This window comes from Passer domesticus, chromosome Z (genome assembly GCF_036417665.1).
Source record: "Passer domesticus isolate bPasDom1 chromosome Z, bPasDom1.hap1, whole genome shotgun sequence".
Lineage (NCBI taxonomy): Eukaryota > Metazoa > Chordata > Aves > Passeriformes > Passeridae > Passer > Passer domesticus.
The window spans coordinates 38,364,232-38,381,616 of NC_087512.1; the positions used below are offsets into that span (position 1 = coordinate 38,364,232).

General features: G+C 39.4%; 1 protein-coding gene across 10 annotated transcripts in view; it reads left to right on the forward strand.

The window, feature by feature from the left end:
- Positions 1 to 17,385, forward strand: part of NTRK2 (neurotrophic receptor tyrosine kinase 2) — a 197,375-nt gene that overhangs the window by 53,157 nt on the left and 126,833 nt on the right. For all 10 annotated transcript variants that reach the window (XM_064404318.1, XM_064404314.1, XM_064404319.1 and 7 more), the window contains 2 exons: positions 2,572 to 2,672; positions 3,938 to 4,037. In XM_064404318.1, coding sequence (XP_064260388.1) covers positions 2,572 to 2,672; positions 3,938 to 4,037 — 201 coding nt within the window. The remainder of the gene's footprint in view (positions 1 to 2,571; positions 2,673 to 3,937; positions 4,038 to 17,385) is intronic.

Here is a 17,385-nt window from a genome sequence, read left to right on the forward strand (position 1 = left end):
GCCAAACCCCAGAATGACTGTGCAGAGTAACCTCCTGGTGCTGATGTGACTGTGCTGCTGTGTCTATCCCAGCTACCATGCACCTTGTTTGTGAGATGGCTACAAAATAGTGGCCAGCATCAGCTGTAAATCACTGCAGCTGTTATTAGTCACTGGTGGCTGCATGAGGTACAGAGCACCAGACAACCTGGCCCTAAAGCAATATGAGCCTTATCTAGCATGAGTCAAAAGGCGTTATCCTGTCTGTAGGAGTGCTCAGTGTCTCTGTCCGGATTTCATAGTGAAATGAACAGGAATTTGTTCAACTCAAATCATCCAGCTTGTGCTGGAGAGCTGTCGCGTGTACTTTCCTTTCCTGATTCACCCATTTCAAGGGGCTTTGAAGATCTGGCAATACATCAAATGCAAATGATTCACAGTTAGACAGCAAGCAATGTCAACATACCACCAGTATACCAATGTAGCCTACCTTAGCTCTTGCCCATTTTAATATAAAAGGGCACCCAGAGGATTCATAGACCAGACCTGTGGTTCTCATTAGCTCTCCAGGGTATGATTTCCAGTAGTTTAGAGCAGGCTTGAGCATAAACAGAACTACAAATAGCATTAGCTGTTATTTACAAGCGAAACTGGGAGCAAAAAATTTCCTTCTTCAAAGTTTGTTTTACAGAGTCAGAGCAGCAGAGGCTCTAAATATTAGTTTTATGTGTTAGTCTTACAAAACTATAATAAATAGATGATTGGCCAAAACCATCTTTGTGAAAATTTTCCCAGCTAATTGTAGAGGAAGCCCAAGTTTTTTAGGCTGAAGTACTTCTATAAAGTATAAAGCAGACTTTGCCTGCAGATAATGAATTAGAAGTCTTCTCCACTTCTCTAGCAAAGGATGTACTTATAGTGACAGATGGTCAGCACAGAACCTTGTCTGAAAGGCCAGGCTGCTTGTGCAGGTAAGCCATTTAGGCAGCTATTGTGCTACCTGGATGAGCAAGGGATGCTTGATTCTCCTGTTGCAGCTGCTCTAAAGTTGCTCCATGGTAAGCTACACACACAGAGATGCAGTGCAAAGTTGGAGAATTCAAATGGTAAATGATCAGGATTTTTTTTTTCTCTTGAAAGCTCTGTGTATTCAATATGTATTTTGTCTTGAAAGAGTCCTGTCCTTTGGCATGCATAGTTTAAAGCCAAAATGCACTATGTGAGTTGTTTAGACATTCTGACTGTAGCCCTGGTGCCAGAGATAGCTGACAGCTTCCTGTACCCAAAAAAAAAAAAAACAAAAAAAAACCTGCAGCCTGCAAGTGCTTTGCAGAAAGCAAATGTGTCCTTGCATGCCTGAAGATCAAAAGCCCAGTGCAAGTTCTTACTAACACTGCCAGCTGAGCTCTCCAAATTGGCCTTGGGAGCTAAAGGAGAACAGTGCTTAGTTGCAAGCCCTCCCCGTTCTTGCTTAGCTGGAGCTCTGTGCACAGAAAAGCTCATGTTGCTGTAGTTAGCAAGAGCTTTTTCAAATTCACATTTAAGATTTCATCTGCAGACTTATTTTATTCTGATTTTAATCAAAACATGTAAAGAAATACCTATTTAATTGCAAACTTAAATTACGATGCTGGAGGTGTATTTTATAATAGGTGCAGTTATTGCCCTTTGTTTCTTTTATCTGCATAAATTACAGTCATGAAATTAAAGTGTTATGTGTGTTCCCAGATGCAATAATTAAATAAATGCATTTAAAAATTTTATTTTAATGCATGTTTATCATAACTTCATCTATATAACATTTAATTATTTTTCTCTCATTTGAATTTTTTTTTCAGGAGATCATGGTCTCTGTTTTATTTTGGATGTCTGTGTTTTATTTTGAAGTTCCCATGAATAATTGAGCCATGATCATTCTTTGTATGGAATAGTTCTGGTTTTGTCCTGGCAGCCATGTCAGTGTAATTATTTTTACAAATCAATCAAATTTCTTCATACCATCTCAGGCACTTTAATTTTTAAAGGTTTATCAGTATGATAGCAATGATAAACCGTAGCCTCTATGCTTATAAGATGTTTTTAAAAAAATTTTTATTAAACAAATGAAAACAGCTTTTTCACATTTTATATTAGTAAGATGGCTTGACACCCATCTGCCAAGTTCTTCTCAGCAAAACAAAAGTGCTCAAGCTATTTTCTAAGACTGTCCTATATTTGAGTGAATACAAGGCTGGTGAAGTTCATTGTAGAGGGCAGTCTTTCATTTTTAATGGGAAGTCAGAAGCACATAAAAATAGCTCTATGGATGGAGTTCTCATTTAACTCTAGTGTTTCCAGTAGGGATACTCATTATGATGTATATTGCTATTTTTTTTCATGTTTGTCAGTCTCAGCACATTTGTTCAATTACATGCCACAGTGATTCCTCCCAAAACATTTCAGCTTCTTTAGCAATCATGAATTATGTCCAAAGAGCTGAAATTCCTCAAGTTTATAGTGGCCTTACCATTTTAAAGAGCAGAAATAATATGGAAAAACATTTTCCAATCAAAGTTATGAAGTTGTAAAAGCAATACTTTTTCCTTTCTTAAGAGTATGAAACCACACCTAATGATCTTGGAGATGCCACAAATAACAGTAATCAAATCACTTCAACGGATGTTTCCAACAAAGAGAATGAAGATAGCATCACTGTAAGTATATGCATTGTTTCTTGATCTGTGATTATTTGTGGACTTTTTGGCTGTACAACTTACAGAAGTAATTATTGCAGACGCTATAATAAGACTCTGACCTATAAGAAAACTATAGCTGTTACTATGTGGTGGTCAAAATTCAGGAAAAAAAGGATGAGAAATAAAATCAGTGCTCCCCACTCTTGTCATTCCCCCATTTTTTTTAAATGAGTGAATCACTTTTCAGTTCAAGTAAAACTGCTGGTTTGTGTCTTGCTTTTCTGAAAAATGAAACTTTCATTTTTTTAGCCTAAAAGTTTGCATCTAATTTTTAGTCAAGGAGAGCAAGTCTTCATTTACAAAACAAAGACCTCCAAGATTATTTGAAGATTGTTGGTTGAATACCCATCCTGGAGTCACCTAGAGGTGTTAGAGAGGTGATATGCTGCAATGAATTTTCAAAATCTAACTGTATGTTTTAAGACATGATTTCTTGTAAGTTTTTTGTTAAATGGCTTGTGATAGATTTTAGTGCAAGTGGCTGAACTGATAGGCTTCCTAATTTGCTGCCTTGCCTCTCATGCTGTCCTGAACTGAAATGTTGGAAACTGATAGTGGGTTACCAGCCTGGTTGACACTGCAGCCTCCCTCCATCAGTGTCTCTGTAAAACAGCAAGCAGAGGAGAGTGTGCATTCATGAGTCAGACTGTCATTGGGACAATGTGCTAAAGACTGTGAGGATCCAAGACAATCTTGTCTCATCTGATAGTAGAGTTGAACTGCCAAGGTGGTAAAGGTGGAAACTGTGGAAGTCCACTGGTCCAAGCTCCCCTGATAAAAGTAGGGCCTGCATGGTTCTTTATGGTTGTGTCCCCTCTGGTTTTGGTTTTCCAGTGATGGCTCCTTCGCAGCCACTCTAGGTAATTTATATGGGTATTCAAACATCCCCACAGTAAATTCTTTTTTCCTATGTGCTGCTCTTATGTGTTTTCTTGTAACATGCCACTCTGCTGGAAGGGAAAAGGGTGATGTACACTCTCTCCCACCTGACTTGAATGTGTAGGATCTTAAAAAATTCTCCTAAGTGTCTGAATCTGTGTTCTCTGCAGAATAAAAGAAACCTCAACAAGGGTTTGTTTTCTGTACTCTTTGATCTCAATACAATTGTTTCCCAGTTGAAATTAATCTCTTTTCATAACTGGATTGATATGAATGTATGCTGGATGTCTTTCAAGACACAAAACCAAAACAAACAGGTCTGTTTTCATCCTCTCCTGTTTTAGGTGTACGTTGTTGTGGGAATTGCAGCACTGGTGTGCACAGGCTTAGTAATAACCCTCATTATTCTGAAGTTTGGAAGACATTCTAAGTTTGGGATGAAAGGTAAGCAGGGTTGGTTTTACATGTTCCAGAATTCTTGTGGGTTGTATGAACTGACATTGTAGTCTGCTGAGCTAGGAACAGTCAAAATAGCTACATTAAATTCCACGACATTTAATATTTTGATTATTCATCAGGTAAGTAAGGAAAGAGGTAGATGCAGGCAGTGTAGGATTTTAGATCAAAAACTTCTGTTTTCTTTTTAGGATAAATACAATTTCTGCCGCAGCAAAACCCCCTGAGGCAATTCCTGGAGTAAAATATTTCTTAAGTCAGTGTATGTAGGAAGAAGATAGGAAACAAAATTTATTCACAAGTTTAAACTCAAGTTTGATTGATGAGAATCTATGCTGTATGTAAAAGGAAGTTTAGGCAGTACTACATGGTTCCATTAAGGTGATGGGGAAGCAATAATGACAGCAGAAGGTGCATTTGCAGTGGATCCTGTCATAGTGGTGCTTTCTGAGATGAATTTTCATGTGCTTTTTGGGGAGCAGCATCTGGAGAGAGTCACAAGTACCCATGTCCCTGTGGAGGGGGAAATCTCAGCCCTTCATTTATTCATTTATGTATTTTACAGCCAGGTGGAGGTATGTGTAACACAATGGAGGTATGTGTAACCTGCAACAATTCTGTTACTATATTCTTTTACTAATATCATCAGTCTGTGTCTGATGATGTGGGTGAATTTGTATCTAAAACTAAAAAGAGAGAAAATTTTAAAAAGAAATAAAAAAACCCCAATGTGCTGTCTTGCTGAGAGACCTAGAAGATGCTTTGCTGTATGCTAAAGGCGATGAGCATTTTTTTCTTAAGATATGTAGATGAGGGTCTGTGGAGAACATGGTAAGTAATCTTTTGGTAGACTCCTGTTAATCTCATGTCCTTCTTCTAAATTGTGCTTATTATAAAACACTACCTCTTGGATGTATATTTTGGTAATGATTACATGCTCTTGGTAAGTGCTCCTGTCAGAGATATCTACTCTATATTTTGTGTTCCTGTATTCTGTTTAGAGTAGATTTCCTGGAACAAATGCAATTTGAGCAGAACAGAAACATAGTCGGTGCAGATCAACTGCTGGGATGGTAATCTTGTCTCTCACCTCCTTCCAATATGCCTCTGTTGTTTGGGGTAGCATTAGAAAAGAACAGTCAATGTGAAATACCCTGAGAGGGTGCTATAGTGGTAGTTTAATAAACAGTCTCAGTGGGGAAATGGAAAGGAGCTGAATTCCAGTTTTCCATGGAAGATATTTATAAAACAAAATTTTAAAATCCTCTTCAAAATTAATGATGATTTTTGTATTCATAAGAAGTAACTTCCTTAGTTACATCCGGCAGAAATGCACAATAGGCTATGCTTCTTTTTTCTGTTATGTTCAGAGAACACAACATGGTCACTCAGATACCCTGTCATTAAATGTCTGCACACCCTCAGCAAGCAATTTGGAAAAACAAAGTAACCATTCAGTAATTGCAGCAGTCAAACTGTCACTAATTCTATTTTTCATGTATTTGGAAAAATTTTCCATTGAAAACCAGAAAAAAAAGAGTGTATATAGGCTAACATAACTGTGTGTCCTGCAGGAAATATCTTTATGTAAGGGATGACATTTTCATGTCATTTGGGTTCTGAGCAGGCATCTGCAGCTTCTGTAGACATTGTTCTATGCCTCCTACTTTTAAATGTCAGTTTATCCCATCTTTTATATGGGCATCATCTGCTTACTTCTTAGACTTGAAGAGCTTGAGCACGGTTAGAGTGTGGGACTGACAGTTGCCAAGTCCCCAGAAAGAGCTGTGGATCAGGCAGGTGTGTCTGAGCTGTGGCTGTGTCAGAGCTACCCGTACCTGGAAGCACTGCATGTGCTGAGGCTGCCACAGAGCTCATCTTGAGGTCTTCTTTCCAGTACTGTATGGAGCAGAACAGCTTCCAGTCTATGTGTTAGAGAGCAACAGCGCCTCTGGGTACTTCCAGTTCTCTGGCAGAACTGATCAATATGTCATCAAAGTCTGTTGAGGAGTTGTGTAAAAATAAATTAGCCCTATTTTCTTACTTTTCTCTATTCATTTGGTATATCTAAGGTAAAAGAATAACTTGGGGTATGTTCATTTTACTCGGTTACCTTTCCAAACTGTAGTAATAGAGAGTTTTTATAAGTTAGGAGGACAAAGTAAGCACTTGGAAACATTCGGTTTAGGATCTTCTGTATTCTGATTGAAGTTGGATTGTACTGTATGAAGCAGTAGTTTTAATTCTTGCCTTAATTCTTTTTATTCTGTCTTTCAGAGCTAGGGGAGATAGCAGTTTCTAATGATTGACTTTAGGAACAGTATTAGTACAGAACAGATCTGTGGTCTGTGCTAAAGGAGTCTTAAAATAGGGTTAGTACAAAAAACTCTCATGTTGTGCTAGACTTCAGACTTCCATAGCAAAATTCATCAGAATAATTGGTGAAATATAATTCTCTATTTTGCTGCTTGTGTACATTTTAAACACCTTATACAGAACCTAGTGACAACAGCTTTGTATGAAAAGCTGTTTTTTGTTGCTTGGATCTGGAGGTGAGGTTTTTAGAACCTTGCAAGATGCTGTAGCATAAATGGTGAAAGCTTCATTTAATTTCCTAAATGTGTTTGTTAAGACTTGTGGGTTGCTCTTACGAAACACCTTGGCTTGCTTTCTTGCTTGCTTGCTGTGGGATGTGAAAATGCTTATGGTGGGAATTCACTGGAGGCTGCCAAGACAGCTCTTACTGTTTTGTGTTTATTTCTGACTCCATCTAACCAGCTTATGAAACTGAAAACTAAGAAGGGAACTGGAGTAGAGAGGACAAAGGAGCATTTGTGAACTCCCTGAGAGGATTTGTGGAAGAGTAATTCTAATCCTGTTTTATTCTACTTTGCATGTTGAATAATGATGGAAGGAACCAAATGGTTTGCAGCATAACCAGCCCAAAACACAGTTTGCAGATGTTACTCATCCCAGTAAGCATGAAGGGAAATATGAAGAAAACTGGTGGAAGATAAATTAGTGGACAAAATTCAAAATAGCATTATTCAGTTAAAAGGATGAAAACATTTTTGATGATATCAACTGTTCCTATTCCAGTGACAACACCATCCGTGGTACTCCCTGCTTCCTGGGAATCTGGAGGTGGATAGTCATGGAAAAGAGTATTATCACGGCAGCTTTACTGATAGAGATAAATGGAGTTTGTGTAGGTTTTACCAAAGTCAGAAAGGAAAGAGAAGCCACTCTCGCCCCAACCAGTGTCTTCTGTCTTTTAAGTTAACAGATAGAAACTGACAGAAGTAGAGGGAAACGTGTGTACTTGTTCTATGTTGGGTGAGAGGGATTTTTTTTTTTCCATAGGTTGATATGAAGTGTCTGTCAGTGCCTTGAGCTGCATGCAAAGATAAGGGAAAAAAAGAGTCTGAAATTTATATTGTATTTAGGCAATGCCAGCTGTCTTCTTGTGTCTGTGGGCTTGCATGTCATGCTTTGAAAGGTGCTTCTACTTCCTCAAGCACTCTCTGAACTACCTCCTGTATCTAAACATATGTCCTGACTATGAATTCTTCCCCTCTATTTGAAGCCTTGCAAGTCTGTGCCAGTCAGGCTAATCACAGAATTTACCTTTCTGTGATTAGGTAATGAGATTGTGTGGTTGATCTGGGAGAGAATGTCTTTTAGGACAAACACCCAAAAATACTATCTTTCCTTAAAGTTCTTGCTAGCTGCTTGTCAAGTTTTTTGGATTAAGTTTAAAATTTGGATGGTCAATGACAGTGCTGTTCTCTTTCATCAAGCTGATTAAAAATCAGGAACACATCCATTGATTTTGCCTGCCAAAATCTAAACAGGGTATTTTCTCCTGCTTCTTGATAGCTTTTTCTCTCAAGTGATCTTTGTAATGTATGTGTTGGGCCATGAACATCCTTGAAAACCTTTTAAATAAAAGCATTGGTTATTCCAACAGAAGCACACTGTTTGGAAAATAGTTCCAAAATACTTCTTCTTTTCAATGTATCACAGTTCATTATATTTTATTTGCTCCTAACCTCTTGTAACTTTTTGAGCTTTGGTCCAAAAGACAGTACAGGGGAAGGCAGCTTGGAATTTATTTCAGTCCCAGCATATTTCTCAGTTGTCTTATCGTATTTCAGTTTGGGTAAGAAACACTAAAAAGCATGGTAAGAGTCTCCTTACAAAGCAGAGTTGTCTTTCTGACACAATGACATAACATAATTACTGACTTTAACTCTCATTTACCCACCAAACACATTTACATGACTAAATACAATCCAGATGAAAGTAGAATGCCTTACCATTCTGTCTGAGACTTTTGCATATTCATTTGGCTGTTTTGGAATGTGTTACTTAAGGGCTATCAGGAAAGATCTTTTGTGTCTTACTTGTCTGTAAGCATATAGCAAATGGGTATTGTTTTTTCTGCTTTAATATATTTTCCATTACTTCACCTTGTTGGAGAGGGGCTGATTGCAAGGGACTTTAAAAAACCCCTCTCTTTCATTCACAGTGATGATTGAAGAATTAGGATTTTTGAGTGTTTAGATGACTGAGTAGTTTGAAGTATTGATCTGGGAAAAGGGAGAGTTTTTATGTTTATTATTAACACATGCATCACATGTTTTGCTTAAGCAAAAAGCTTATAGAGTAGGAGGAAAAGTGAAATTCAGTTAAAATAAAAATACTTCTTTGACTTTTAATTCTAAAACAATTACAAAATGAAATGATCTACAGTTTGACAAGTATGACCTAATATTCAAATTGGTATGCACTAAGCTTGTAGCAGTAATGGCTACAATTTTGCTTTTTCAGACAAATCGTTAAAAAAGATCAAGTTTGTAGTTGGGAACACATCTTCTGCTTGACTTTCAGCAAGGCACTGAAATACTGAGTTTTTGAGTTTCCACTTTTACCTATAGAAGTGATTTTTTGCTGTGTTGTACCTACTCAAATGCCAATTCTGTGGGTGTCGATCCTTTAATATCTTTAGAACATTCCATTACTTAGTCAATGAGCAGAATATAAAAGAGGGATCGATTCATGTGAGTCAGTGTTGTAAGATCATATGTAGAGCAAAATGAATGTGCTCAAATCTGCAGTATTTTTAGTGAGTAGAGAATGTAAAGGCAATGATGGTATTGCTCATCTGAACCACACACTAGGAGGTTTTTTAATTGTTTTACAGTGACATTCCAGTCCCTGTAGTCATGGCTCAATCATACAAATTGTCTGTTTTAGGTGCATCACTTGTTAATGGGGACTGTAATATTGCTTTACCACATGAATGTTTGAAAAATAGAGTTGTTAATGCTTCTAAGTACCTTACTTTGAAGAAGCAAATTGCTATAAGTGTATCAAAGATTAAGAGTTTATATTAACTGATCCATAAAGGTAATTTTGTGTAAAGGATTTTACAAAAGTCTTAAAATATTTAAGTTACCATTCTCTTGTGTTTCAGTAAGAAAAAAAAAAGAGCACTATTTATTGCATTGGTTTGGGTCTGTGTCACCCTATTAGAGTATACTGTTAGACATTTTTAGAGTTCCATTGTTCTTATTCATATAAAATTTGATATCTAGGTCTCAGTTGTCTGTTTTGGTCTGCTATTAGGTTTTCTGAGTCTAATCCTAAAGTGCAAGATACCGTAGAAGAATTTAGCTGTTTCTGTATTGGGAACAAGCAAGTAGATGATGCCACATATTTATGAAGATTTATGAAGACATCTCAGATCTGAACTGGGGAATTTTTAATGATGCAGTGGTGCATTTGACTCTTTGATTGCAAAATGTAAACTCGGTTGTAATGATTGAGGGAGAAAAGAAGTTACTAGCTTGCTTAGAGCTTTATCTGATTCAGACTACTATGGTGGTATTATTAACACTGATATTATGAATGAAGAAAAATTATCTGAGACCTCATGGCCATTACAAGTGAAAAATAAGGAAAGCAAGTGTAAACAAGTACCTGTTGTATCTCATTCCTCCTCCCCCTAAAAGAGTATACAAGCAGGAGATGGGATGAAGGAATATGCGTGTATGTGGTGTGCATAAAGTGAAATGGAGAACTCAGGAGATGCTGAGTAGAGGACAGCTTACAGATGAAATGCAAAGAGATTGAAGAGAAAACATGGATACAGTAGAATTGAGGAGAGCTGAAAATTGTGCTCTCTGAGGTTCTACCTTGGTATGGGCTGAGGCACAGAGAAATAGCAGAGCTCCTAGTTCAAGGTAGTGAAAGAATAAGATAGTTCTGTAGTTTAATCTGCAGAGTCCCAACCCCATGTTCAGTCTACATCCACATTTGCTTTACAGGTCTTTATTTTACAGTTTCTCTTTTGATTTTTTTTAATGTACAAAGGATGAATTCCCACCTGCTTGTGTATGAACTTTTTGCCCATACTATTTTGTCGTGCTATTTTGGAAATGTGTTACTTTGTGAGGGCAAATGGTGGTTTAGCCCATGGAGAATTTTAGAAAGAAATAAGTTGGGATATTGGAGGAAATAAGGGTGAGAAGAATGGAAAGTGGAGAGAAGGTAGATCATGATAATGGGAAGTTTACCAGTGATAAGACTAAAGAATCAGAGTTCCATCAGATGAAACAGAAACCAGTGAATCACAAAGGAGGAAAATTAAAGAACAGCAAAGCTGGACTATATTCTCTTCCTTCCTTCCTTCCTTCCTTCCTTCCTTCCTTCCTTCCTTCCTTCCTTCCTTCCTTCCTTCCTTCCTTCCTTCCTTCCTTCCTTCCTTCCTTCCTTCCTTCCTTCCTTCCTTCCTTCCTTCCTTCCTTCCTTCCTTCCTTCCTTCCTTCCTTCCTTCCTTCCTTCCTTCCTTCCTTCCTTCCTTCCTTCCTTCCTTCCTTCCTTCCTTCCTTCCTTCCTTCCTTCCTTCCTTCCTTCCTTCCTTCCTTCCTTCCTTCCTTCCTTCCTTCCTTCCTTCCTTCCTTCCTTCCTTCCTTCCTTCCTTCCTTCCTTCCTTCCTTCCTTCCTTCCTTCCTTCCTTCCTTCCTTCCTTCCTTCCTTCCTTCCTTCCTTCCTTCCTTCCTTCCTTCCTTCCTTCCTTCCTTCCTTCCTTCCTTCCTTCCTTCCTTCCTTCCTTCCTTCCTTCCTTCCTTCCTTCCTTCCTTCCTTCCTTCCTTCCTTCCTTCCTTCCTTCCTTCCTTCCTTCCTTCCTTCCTTCCTTCCTTCCTTCCTTCCTTCCTTCCTTCCTTCCTTCCTTCCTTCCTTCCTTCCTTCCTTCCCTCCTTCCCTCCTTCCCTCCTTCCCTCCTTCCCTCCTTCCCTCCTTCCCTCCTCCCTTCCTCCCTTCCTCCCTTCCTCCCTTCCTCCCTTCCTCCCTCCCTCCCTCCCTTCCTCCCTTCCTCCCTTCCTCCCTTCCTTCCTCCCTCCCTCCCTTCTTTATCTATCTATCTATCATCTATCAATAATTTTTGAGTCGTCCCAGTTCTCTAATGGTTTAAGCACCATTTACTATAAACTACATATGTGCTTGGTTTTGATCCCTCTTTGAGGAGCTCTCAAGGCTCAATGCTAGAAAACTTAATGCTGAAAACCCAGCAGCTCTTAAACACTCTTGCTTGGAACATTAATAGTAGATAAATAGAAGGTATTCTTGGTAGAAATGAGGCCCACTGTGTGATCTCCAGGAAAAAGGCTGATGTGGAAGTGGCTGGTACCAGAGGCTTCTCCTGAAGGCTGGGCCAGCTTGGATTGACTTTCCACAGAACAGCTGAGGCTGACAGGCAAGTGTCTAGTCTTACACTCAGCACGAAGCAGGGTGAGCTGGTGACGTTTATAGTGTTTCTTCTTTCAGAAAAAAAGGAAGTGCTGTAAAACCATTACTGCAGCACTGCTGTTGCATCTTAGGAAGAAATGAAAAGGTACAAAAATTTTGAAGAATTAAGAAAAATCAAGACAAAAGGTAGTCAAGATTATTTAATATCCAGTAAAAGAAACACATGAGGTTTTACTTCAGTTCTGGGAAAAAGTTCAAGTAAGATTTTGTAATTTGAATGAATAGGTCCTTTTTATATCTCATTTTTATGTACACACCCTGATGCATGTTCAGCATCTTCCAGAATGTCTATAACCTGGGCTCAGCATTGTATATTAGCTATTAATTCACTGCAGCCAGTGAAACCCCCAAAGTGTTCTCTTTGTGGGTAACCAAACACATCTTTTCCAAATGACTCACAGCTCTTCTCAATTGCTGTTTTTCTGGAGATACTGTACCTCACAATGCTTCCTCACTAGCGTCATATGAGTATGCCTCTCTGCCTCTGCCCCACAGTGTCCAGTGTTCCAGCCTTTCACATTTTTGTACTTTAAATGTTAGGTTTACATTCAGTCCTCAGTTCTGATGGATGATAACCCAGTGTAAGGATCAGAACAGTGTGTTATATATAATGACTTTTTTCCTCCATATATGGATCATGAGTGACATAGGAACGGTCATCCTAATGAAAGAACTTTTTGTGCTACTGTCAAAGTCCGTTTTGTCCTGACACCTCTTTTGTATTCTGCACAAAAATCACAATTGAGAAACTGGATTTAGGAAAATGAGATCTGTCTTTGAAATAAATAAAAAATATATAGGGCAGGATTGATAATCTTTCTAATTTGTTCTGTTTGATTTTTTTGAAGCTTCTTAAAAAAGAGGTCAGAGAGGGAGCAATGTAACAGGATTCTCTTCATTGAAGTAAAATGGGCAAACTATCTAGTAACTATTAATTAGCCTACATCAGTTTTATTTATGGTGTCAAAGGCTAATGCACTGTTCCTTCAACTGTCTGGCATGGCCAAATACCCTGGAGCACAAGGTGGAGTTATGTAAACATAAAAGTAAAAGAACTATTTATAAAAGGTCCTTCACCTTTCCCTGACAGATGACAAAATATGTGAACTAACTGAAAGATTGTAGGTTTAGTTTAGATATTGGGAAGAATTTTTTTACTTTGAGGGTGGTGAGGCACTGGAACATGTTGCCCAGAGAAGTTGTGCATGCTTCATCCCTGGAAGTGTTTAAGACCAGGTTGGGTGGGGCTTTGAGCAGTGTGGGACAGTGGAAGGCTGCCCATGGCAAACAGGTTGAAACCATATTTAACACCCATTCTGGCCCAAACTGTTCTATGATTCTCTTTGTCATGAAGCTTCACTTCTTGGCACTTTGGCCAGCCAGTCATGACTGTGGTCTTCCTCCATTAGTCCCTTTGCTTCTTGCCTCCTCTGAATATTGATGGTGTGGTACTACAGAGCTGGCATGTCTGAGAACTCAGGCCTTTTCCCTCATAGCTATTTTGGATTTTAAAGGCATCATTTTCATAAATAAGAAGGGGACAGCCTACAGTTGTGGCACAATTTCTGTATTGCCACAACTCTTCTGCCAAGCATATGTGGAAGCATGTGCAGCTGGAAGGAGTCAATTTGTAACCCATGTGAGTAGTGTGATCACAAATTTACCTCCACATTTGATGGGGCCAGCCCCAACATGGAGACATGCCATGTATGGCCTTTAAAGTAGAAGAAATTTTAACTTTTGTTCTGGTCAGTAGATGTGAGTAATTCAAACTGTGAGAAAAACATTCCTTTAAAAGCAGTAAATTGAGTTACCAGAACCCTTTATTTCACACAGGAGGTCTCAGGCATAGGAGCTGGTGGCCGCAGCTGAAATTTTTGGTACCAAAGGTCTTCCAAGACAGGTTTGTGCCCTTTTAGAAAGTTATATCTGTGACTTGTAGCAACAGGCAGCAACAGAAATGTAACTTGTAATAACATTCCTTTTTGCACAATAGTCTGAACCAGAACCTGTTGACATCCCTTGCTTTTATTGGAGAGGGCCCTTGCAGTGTTCTGTCACACAGTTTCTGAAGCTGCACTGTTATCTCTTTTTCTCCTGTGGCATTTGGGCATATGCACTACGAGCTGTCCATGTTTTCTGTCTTCAGCTGGCTGTGATGCAGTTGTGCGTTTGTTGAATGTCTCGCTAGTAGTTTGAAAGTCAAGTTAAAACCTTCAAATTAGAAGGTCAAATTGTGTCTTTGTGACTACCACAAGCAAAATATTTCTGCCCATGGCCATCTTGGAGACCTCTAAGCTCTCACAGCTGTCAGTCATTTTGGAGAATAGTAGAGAACCTCCCCTGCTAAATTCCTCTTTCTGTGCTTTTGAATGCTGGCTTGCCAGCTAGGCAGGTGTTGTAGCAGCTTTTCATGGTGCCTGGAGCCTGTGCATTGCATCTGCTTTTGCAGTGGTCTCTCCCAGCATGCTGCAAGCAAACATTAATGTAGACTATTTTACTGCCATCACAAGAAATCATGCAACCTGCCAGTGGCTTAGTAAAGCCCAGGTGCCTTGAGAGTGCAGGTTGAGAGTCAGGTGGATGGCACAGGGCCTGTTCCTGCCCAACAGATGTGAGTTTCAGCAATACAGCTATTAAGCACAAAGGCATCACCTCTGGCACATGCAGTCTTTGTGATGTGGTGTGGCAAAGGTGTTCTGGTATGTGCTTGTTCTGTGCTAACACAATCCCTCAGGCAGATGCTTTTGGCTCATGTCAGAGGCAGGGCAATAGATGTTTGTCTTGGTTTGAAAAGACAGTTATCTGTTAAGGAAGGCAGGAGCCTTCCTTGAAATGTAAAAATGTAAACCCCCTCCCTCTGAATTATTATAATTTTGAAATTAAGGGGCTCTCAGGCAAATATATGGGAATAGGAATAACAATTATTTACTAGGAGAATTTTTAAAAATACAAATGCAATAGAACAAAAAACACCAGAAAAGAAACAACTGACAGAGTCAGAATACAACGTGACACCCTGCTGGTCAGGGTATTGGTAGCTGTCCTGATTAAATGGTGGCTGCAGTCCTCCTGGAGCGACAGATGTAGTTCTGTTGAAGCAGTGATCCTGTAGAAGGGTGGAGTTTTCCTCTGAAGGTCTGCGGGTGGTGTAGATGGGCCTGCTCTTCCTCTGGCAATCCAGTGGAGAAGACAGATGCTCCTCTGGGAATCCAGTGGGGAAAGATTGTCTGTAGTTCAAAGTCTCAGATTATATCCAGGAAGAATGCTTGGTTCCTCCCCCTGGGCAGAGCATCTCACAATGGGATGATGCAATTTTATCAGTCATGCAGTGAGACTCAATGGCCCATTAACAGAAGATATCTCCCGAGAGGGAGGATTGGTTGTGGAAGAGATAAAGTAAACTTCCCAATTAACAGAAGACAACTGCTCTACTTCTGACAGATGGCACATAGCATACACACATATTTTACAACCCAGGACAATGTTTCATTTGATTGGACCAACATGGCTTGTTCTTGTGTTCTGTACTGCACAGAGGAAGGCTGACGAGGGAGGGAAGCTTTCCTTTCTGTTTATTAAGCACCATGTTGATTTGGTAAAGAAAAATATAAAATAAGTACACATGCCTTTATTTTAGAAAAGCAGTAGAATAGTTTGGAATGTCTTATGGTTGACTTACAGTGCAGTTCAGCCGATAATCTATCAGAGGCAGAGGATTCAGAGGAAATATTCTTGCTTTCACTCCTTGGCAAAGCAGGCCATACCTGAGTCTTGGACATAAGTCTGTCCAGTTGTACGGCTCAGGCCCAAGTGTTTCAAATTCAAATAGTGAGAAGTTGATAATGCTGGAAGAAGAATGAGACTGTCTTTTTCTGCCAGTCTGCCAGTGTTGTCTGTGGTAGCTCAGAGCTGACAGTGTGTACCCTCCTCGTGCTAAAGGAAGAGGGATTCTATGTGTTTGCAGTCTTTATGCAATTGGCTGTTGCCCATCCATGTTCTCTGAAAAGTGTTCATGCTACAGTAGGCATTCAGTATTAATCACCTAGCATTTAAGTGATTAGGTTTTGAGGCCATGAGGTCATTTTCACAAACTTTAATTTGCTCCCAGCAGTCAGGCCAATGTTTTTACTAAGTAAAGCCTATGCTTCTACAAGCAGGTGCTATGACTAGATGAAGTATAAAACTAAGCACTGTTCTCACTGACCACGAGAAGTAGGTCTCACTGGTAGTAAAAGAATGTTCATGTGCACTGTTATGTGCATCAGCTGGCCTTGGGGCAGTGATCCTTGCCATTGAGCTCCCATACTCTATGCACACCAAATTAATTCCTGTCATTTATTACTTGCTTCTTAAGAACAAGGCATAGATCTTCTGAGGGTTTTCTAGTGCCTCTTTCAGCTCTCCTAGGTTTCAAGATTACTTAAATTTAATTAGGTACTTCAGAGTTGGCTAGTTAGGTACCCTGTCTTTTTCCAACTGCATTCCATTGTGTGTGACTACTGATAACCTTTCTGCTCCGTTCCATTCCTGAAAATGCAATCAGAATTGTGAGCAATATTATGGAAATGCTTTAACTGAGATGTAATCTTGCAGTTTAACAACTTGGCCACAAATTTGTTTGCTTCAATGTGAGGAGCTACAGTGGCAGCTTCAGAACTCAGTGTCTGTTACGTACTCAAAGAGATATCTTGATGTTTTAAACTGAAGCAGTAGATGTGCTAAGTGGGGGTATTTTTGAAGGGTTTGAGGAACTAGGCTGCATAGAATGCACCATTGGTATCCAAATGTGTTGATGCAGTTGAGACATCCTTCATAAATTACAAAAAAAGGTCAATGAGCCAGAATGGTCTTTTACGTTATGGCACCATTAACTGCTCTGCCAGTAAGTGAATGTAGATGGGAATCAGGCACATTTAGGTTGATGGGGGTCAGCATTTCTTTGGGAAGAGAAGAGCTGCAGGCAGAAGTCCTGTGGTTGACTATGTCAGCTTCCATGTAAATCTGAGAAAGTAACATCAGAAACTAAATCTTCCCAGAGAACAGGTGGAACTTCATCTTGGCCTTTAGCTCCTCAGTTAACCTTGGCACAGTAACTGGATTCTACATGAATGGACATCTTAGAGTGATTCGTAAGTAGCTTTTTTAAATAGGGTATGAAATATGAGTGGTTTGTGGTATTGCTGATTCCAAACATGGCAGGACTTAAAAAAAGGTAACAGTGAAGAACCCCGGGTAATAAGGTCTCTTCTGAGCCTGCTCTGGACAAGCAATTCTTCTCTGTCTTAGCTACAAAAATCTTACGGAAGAGGGAGTTTACAGAACTGAAATATCAGAGGGTGCCCTTAGCTGCACTTCAGATGCAGCTGACTCCACTGGCTGGTGTGTGTGTGTAAAGCACAAAAGGTGCAGCAAAAGGTGTTTTGCTGGTGCCAGTAAGAAAACTGCATGAGCCTAGTAGTAGACACAACACAGGTTGTAGACTGAACTGATAAATCCTTTTTACACAGACTGGTTACAT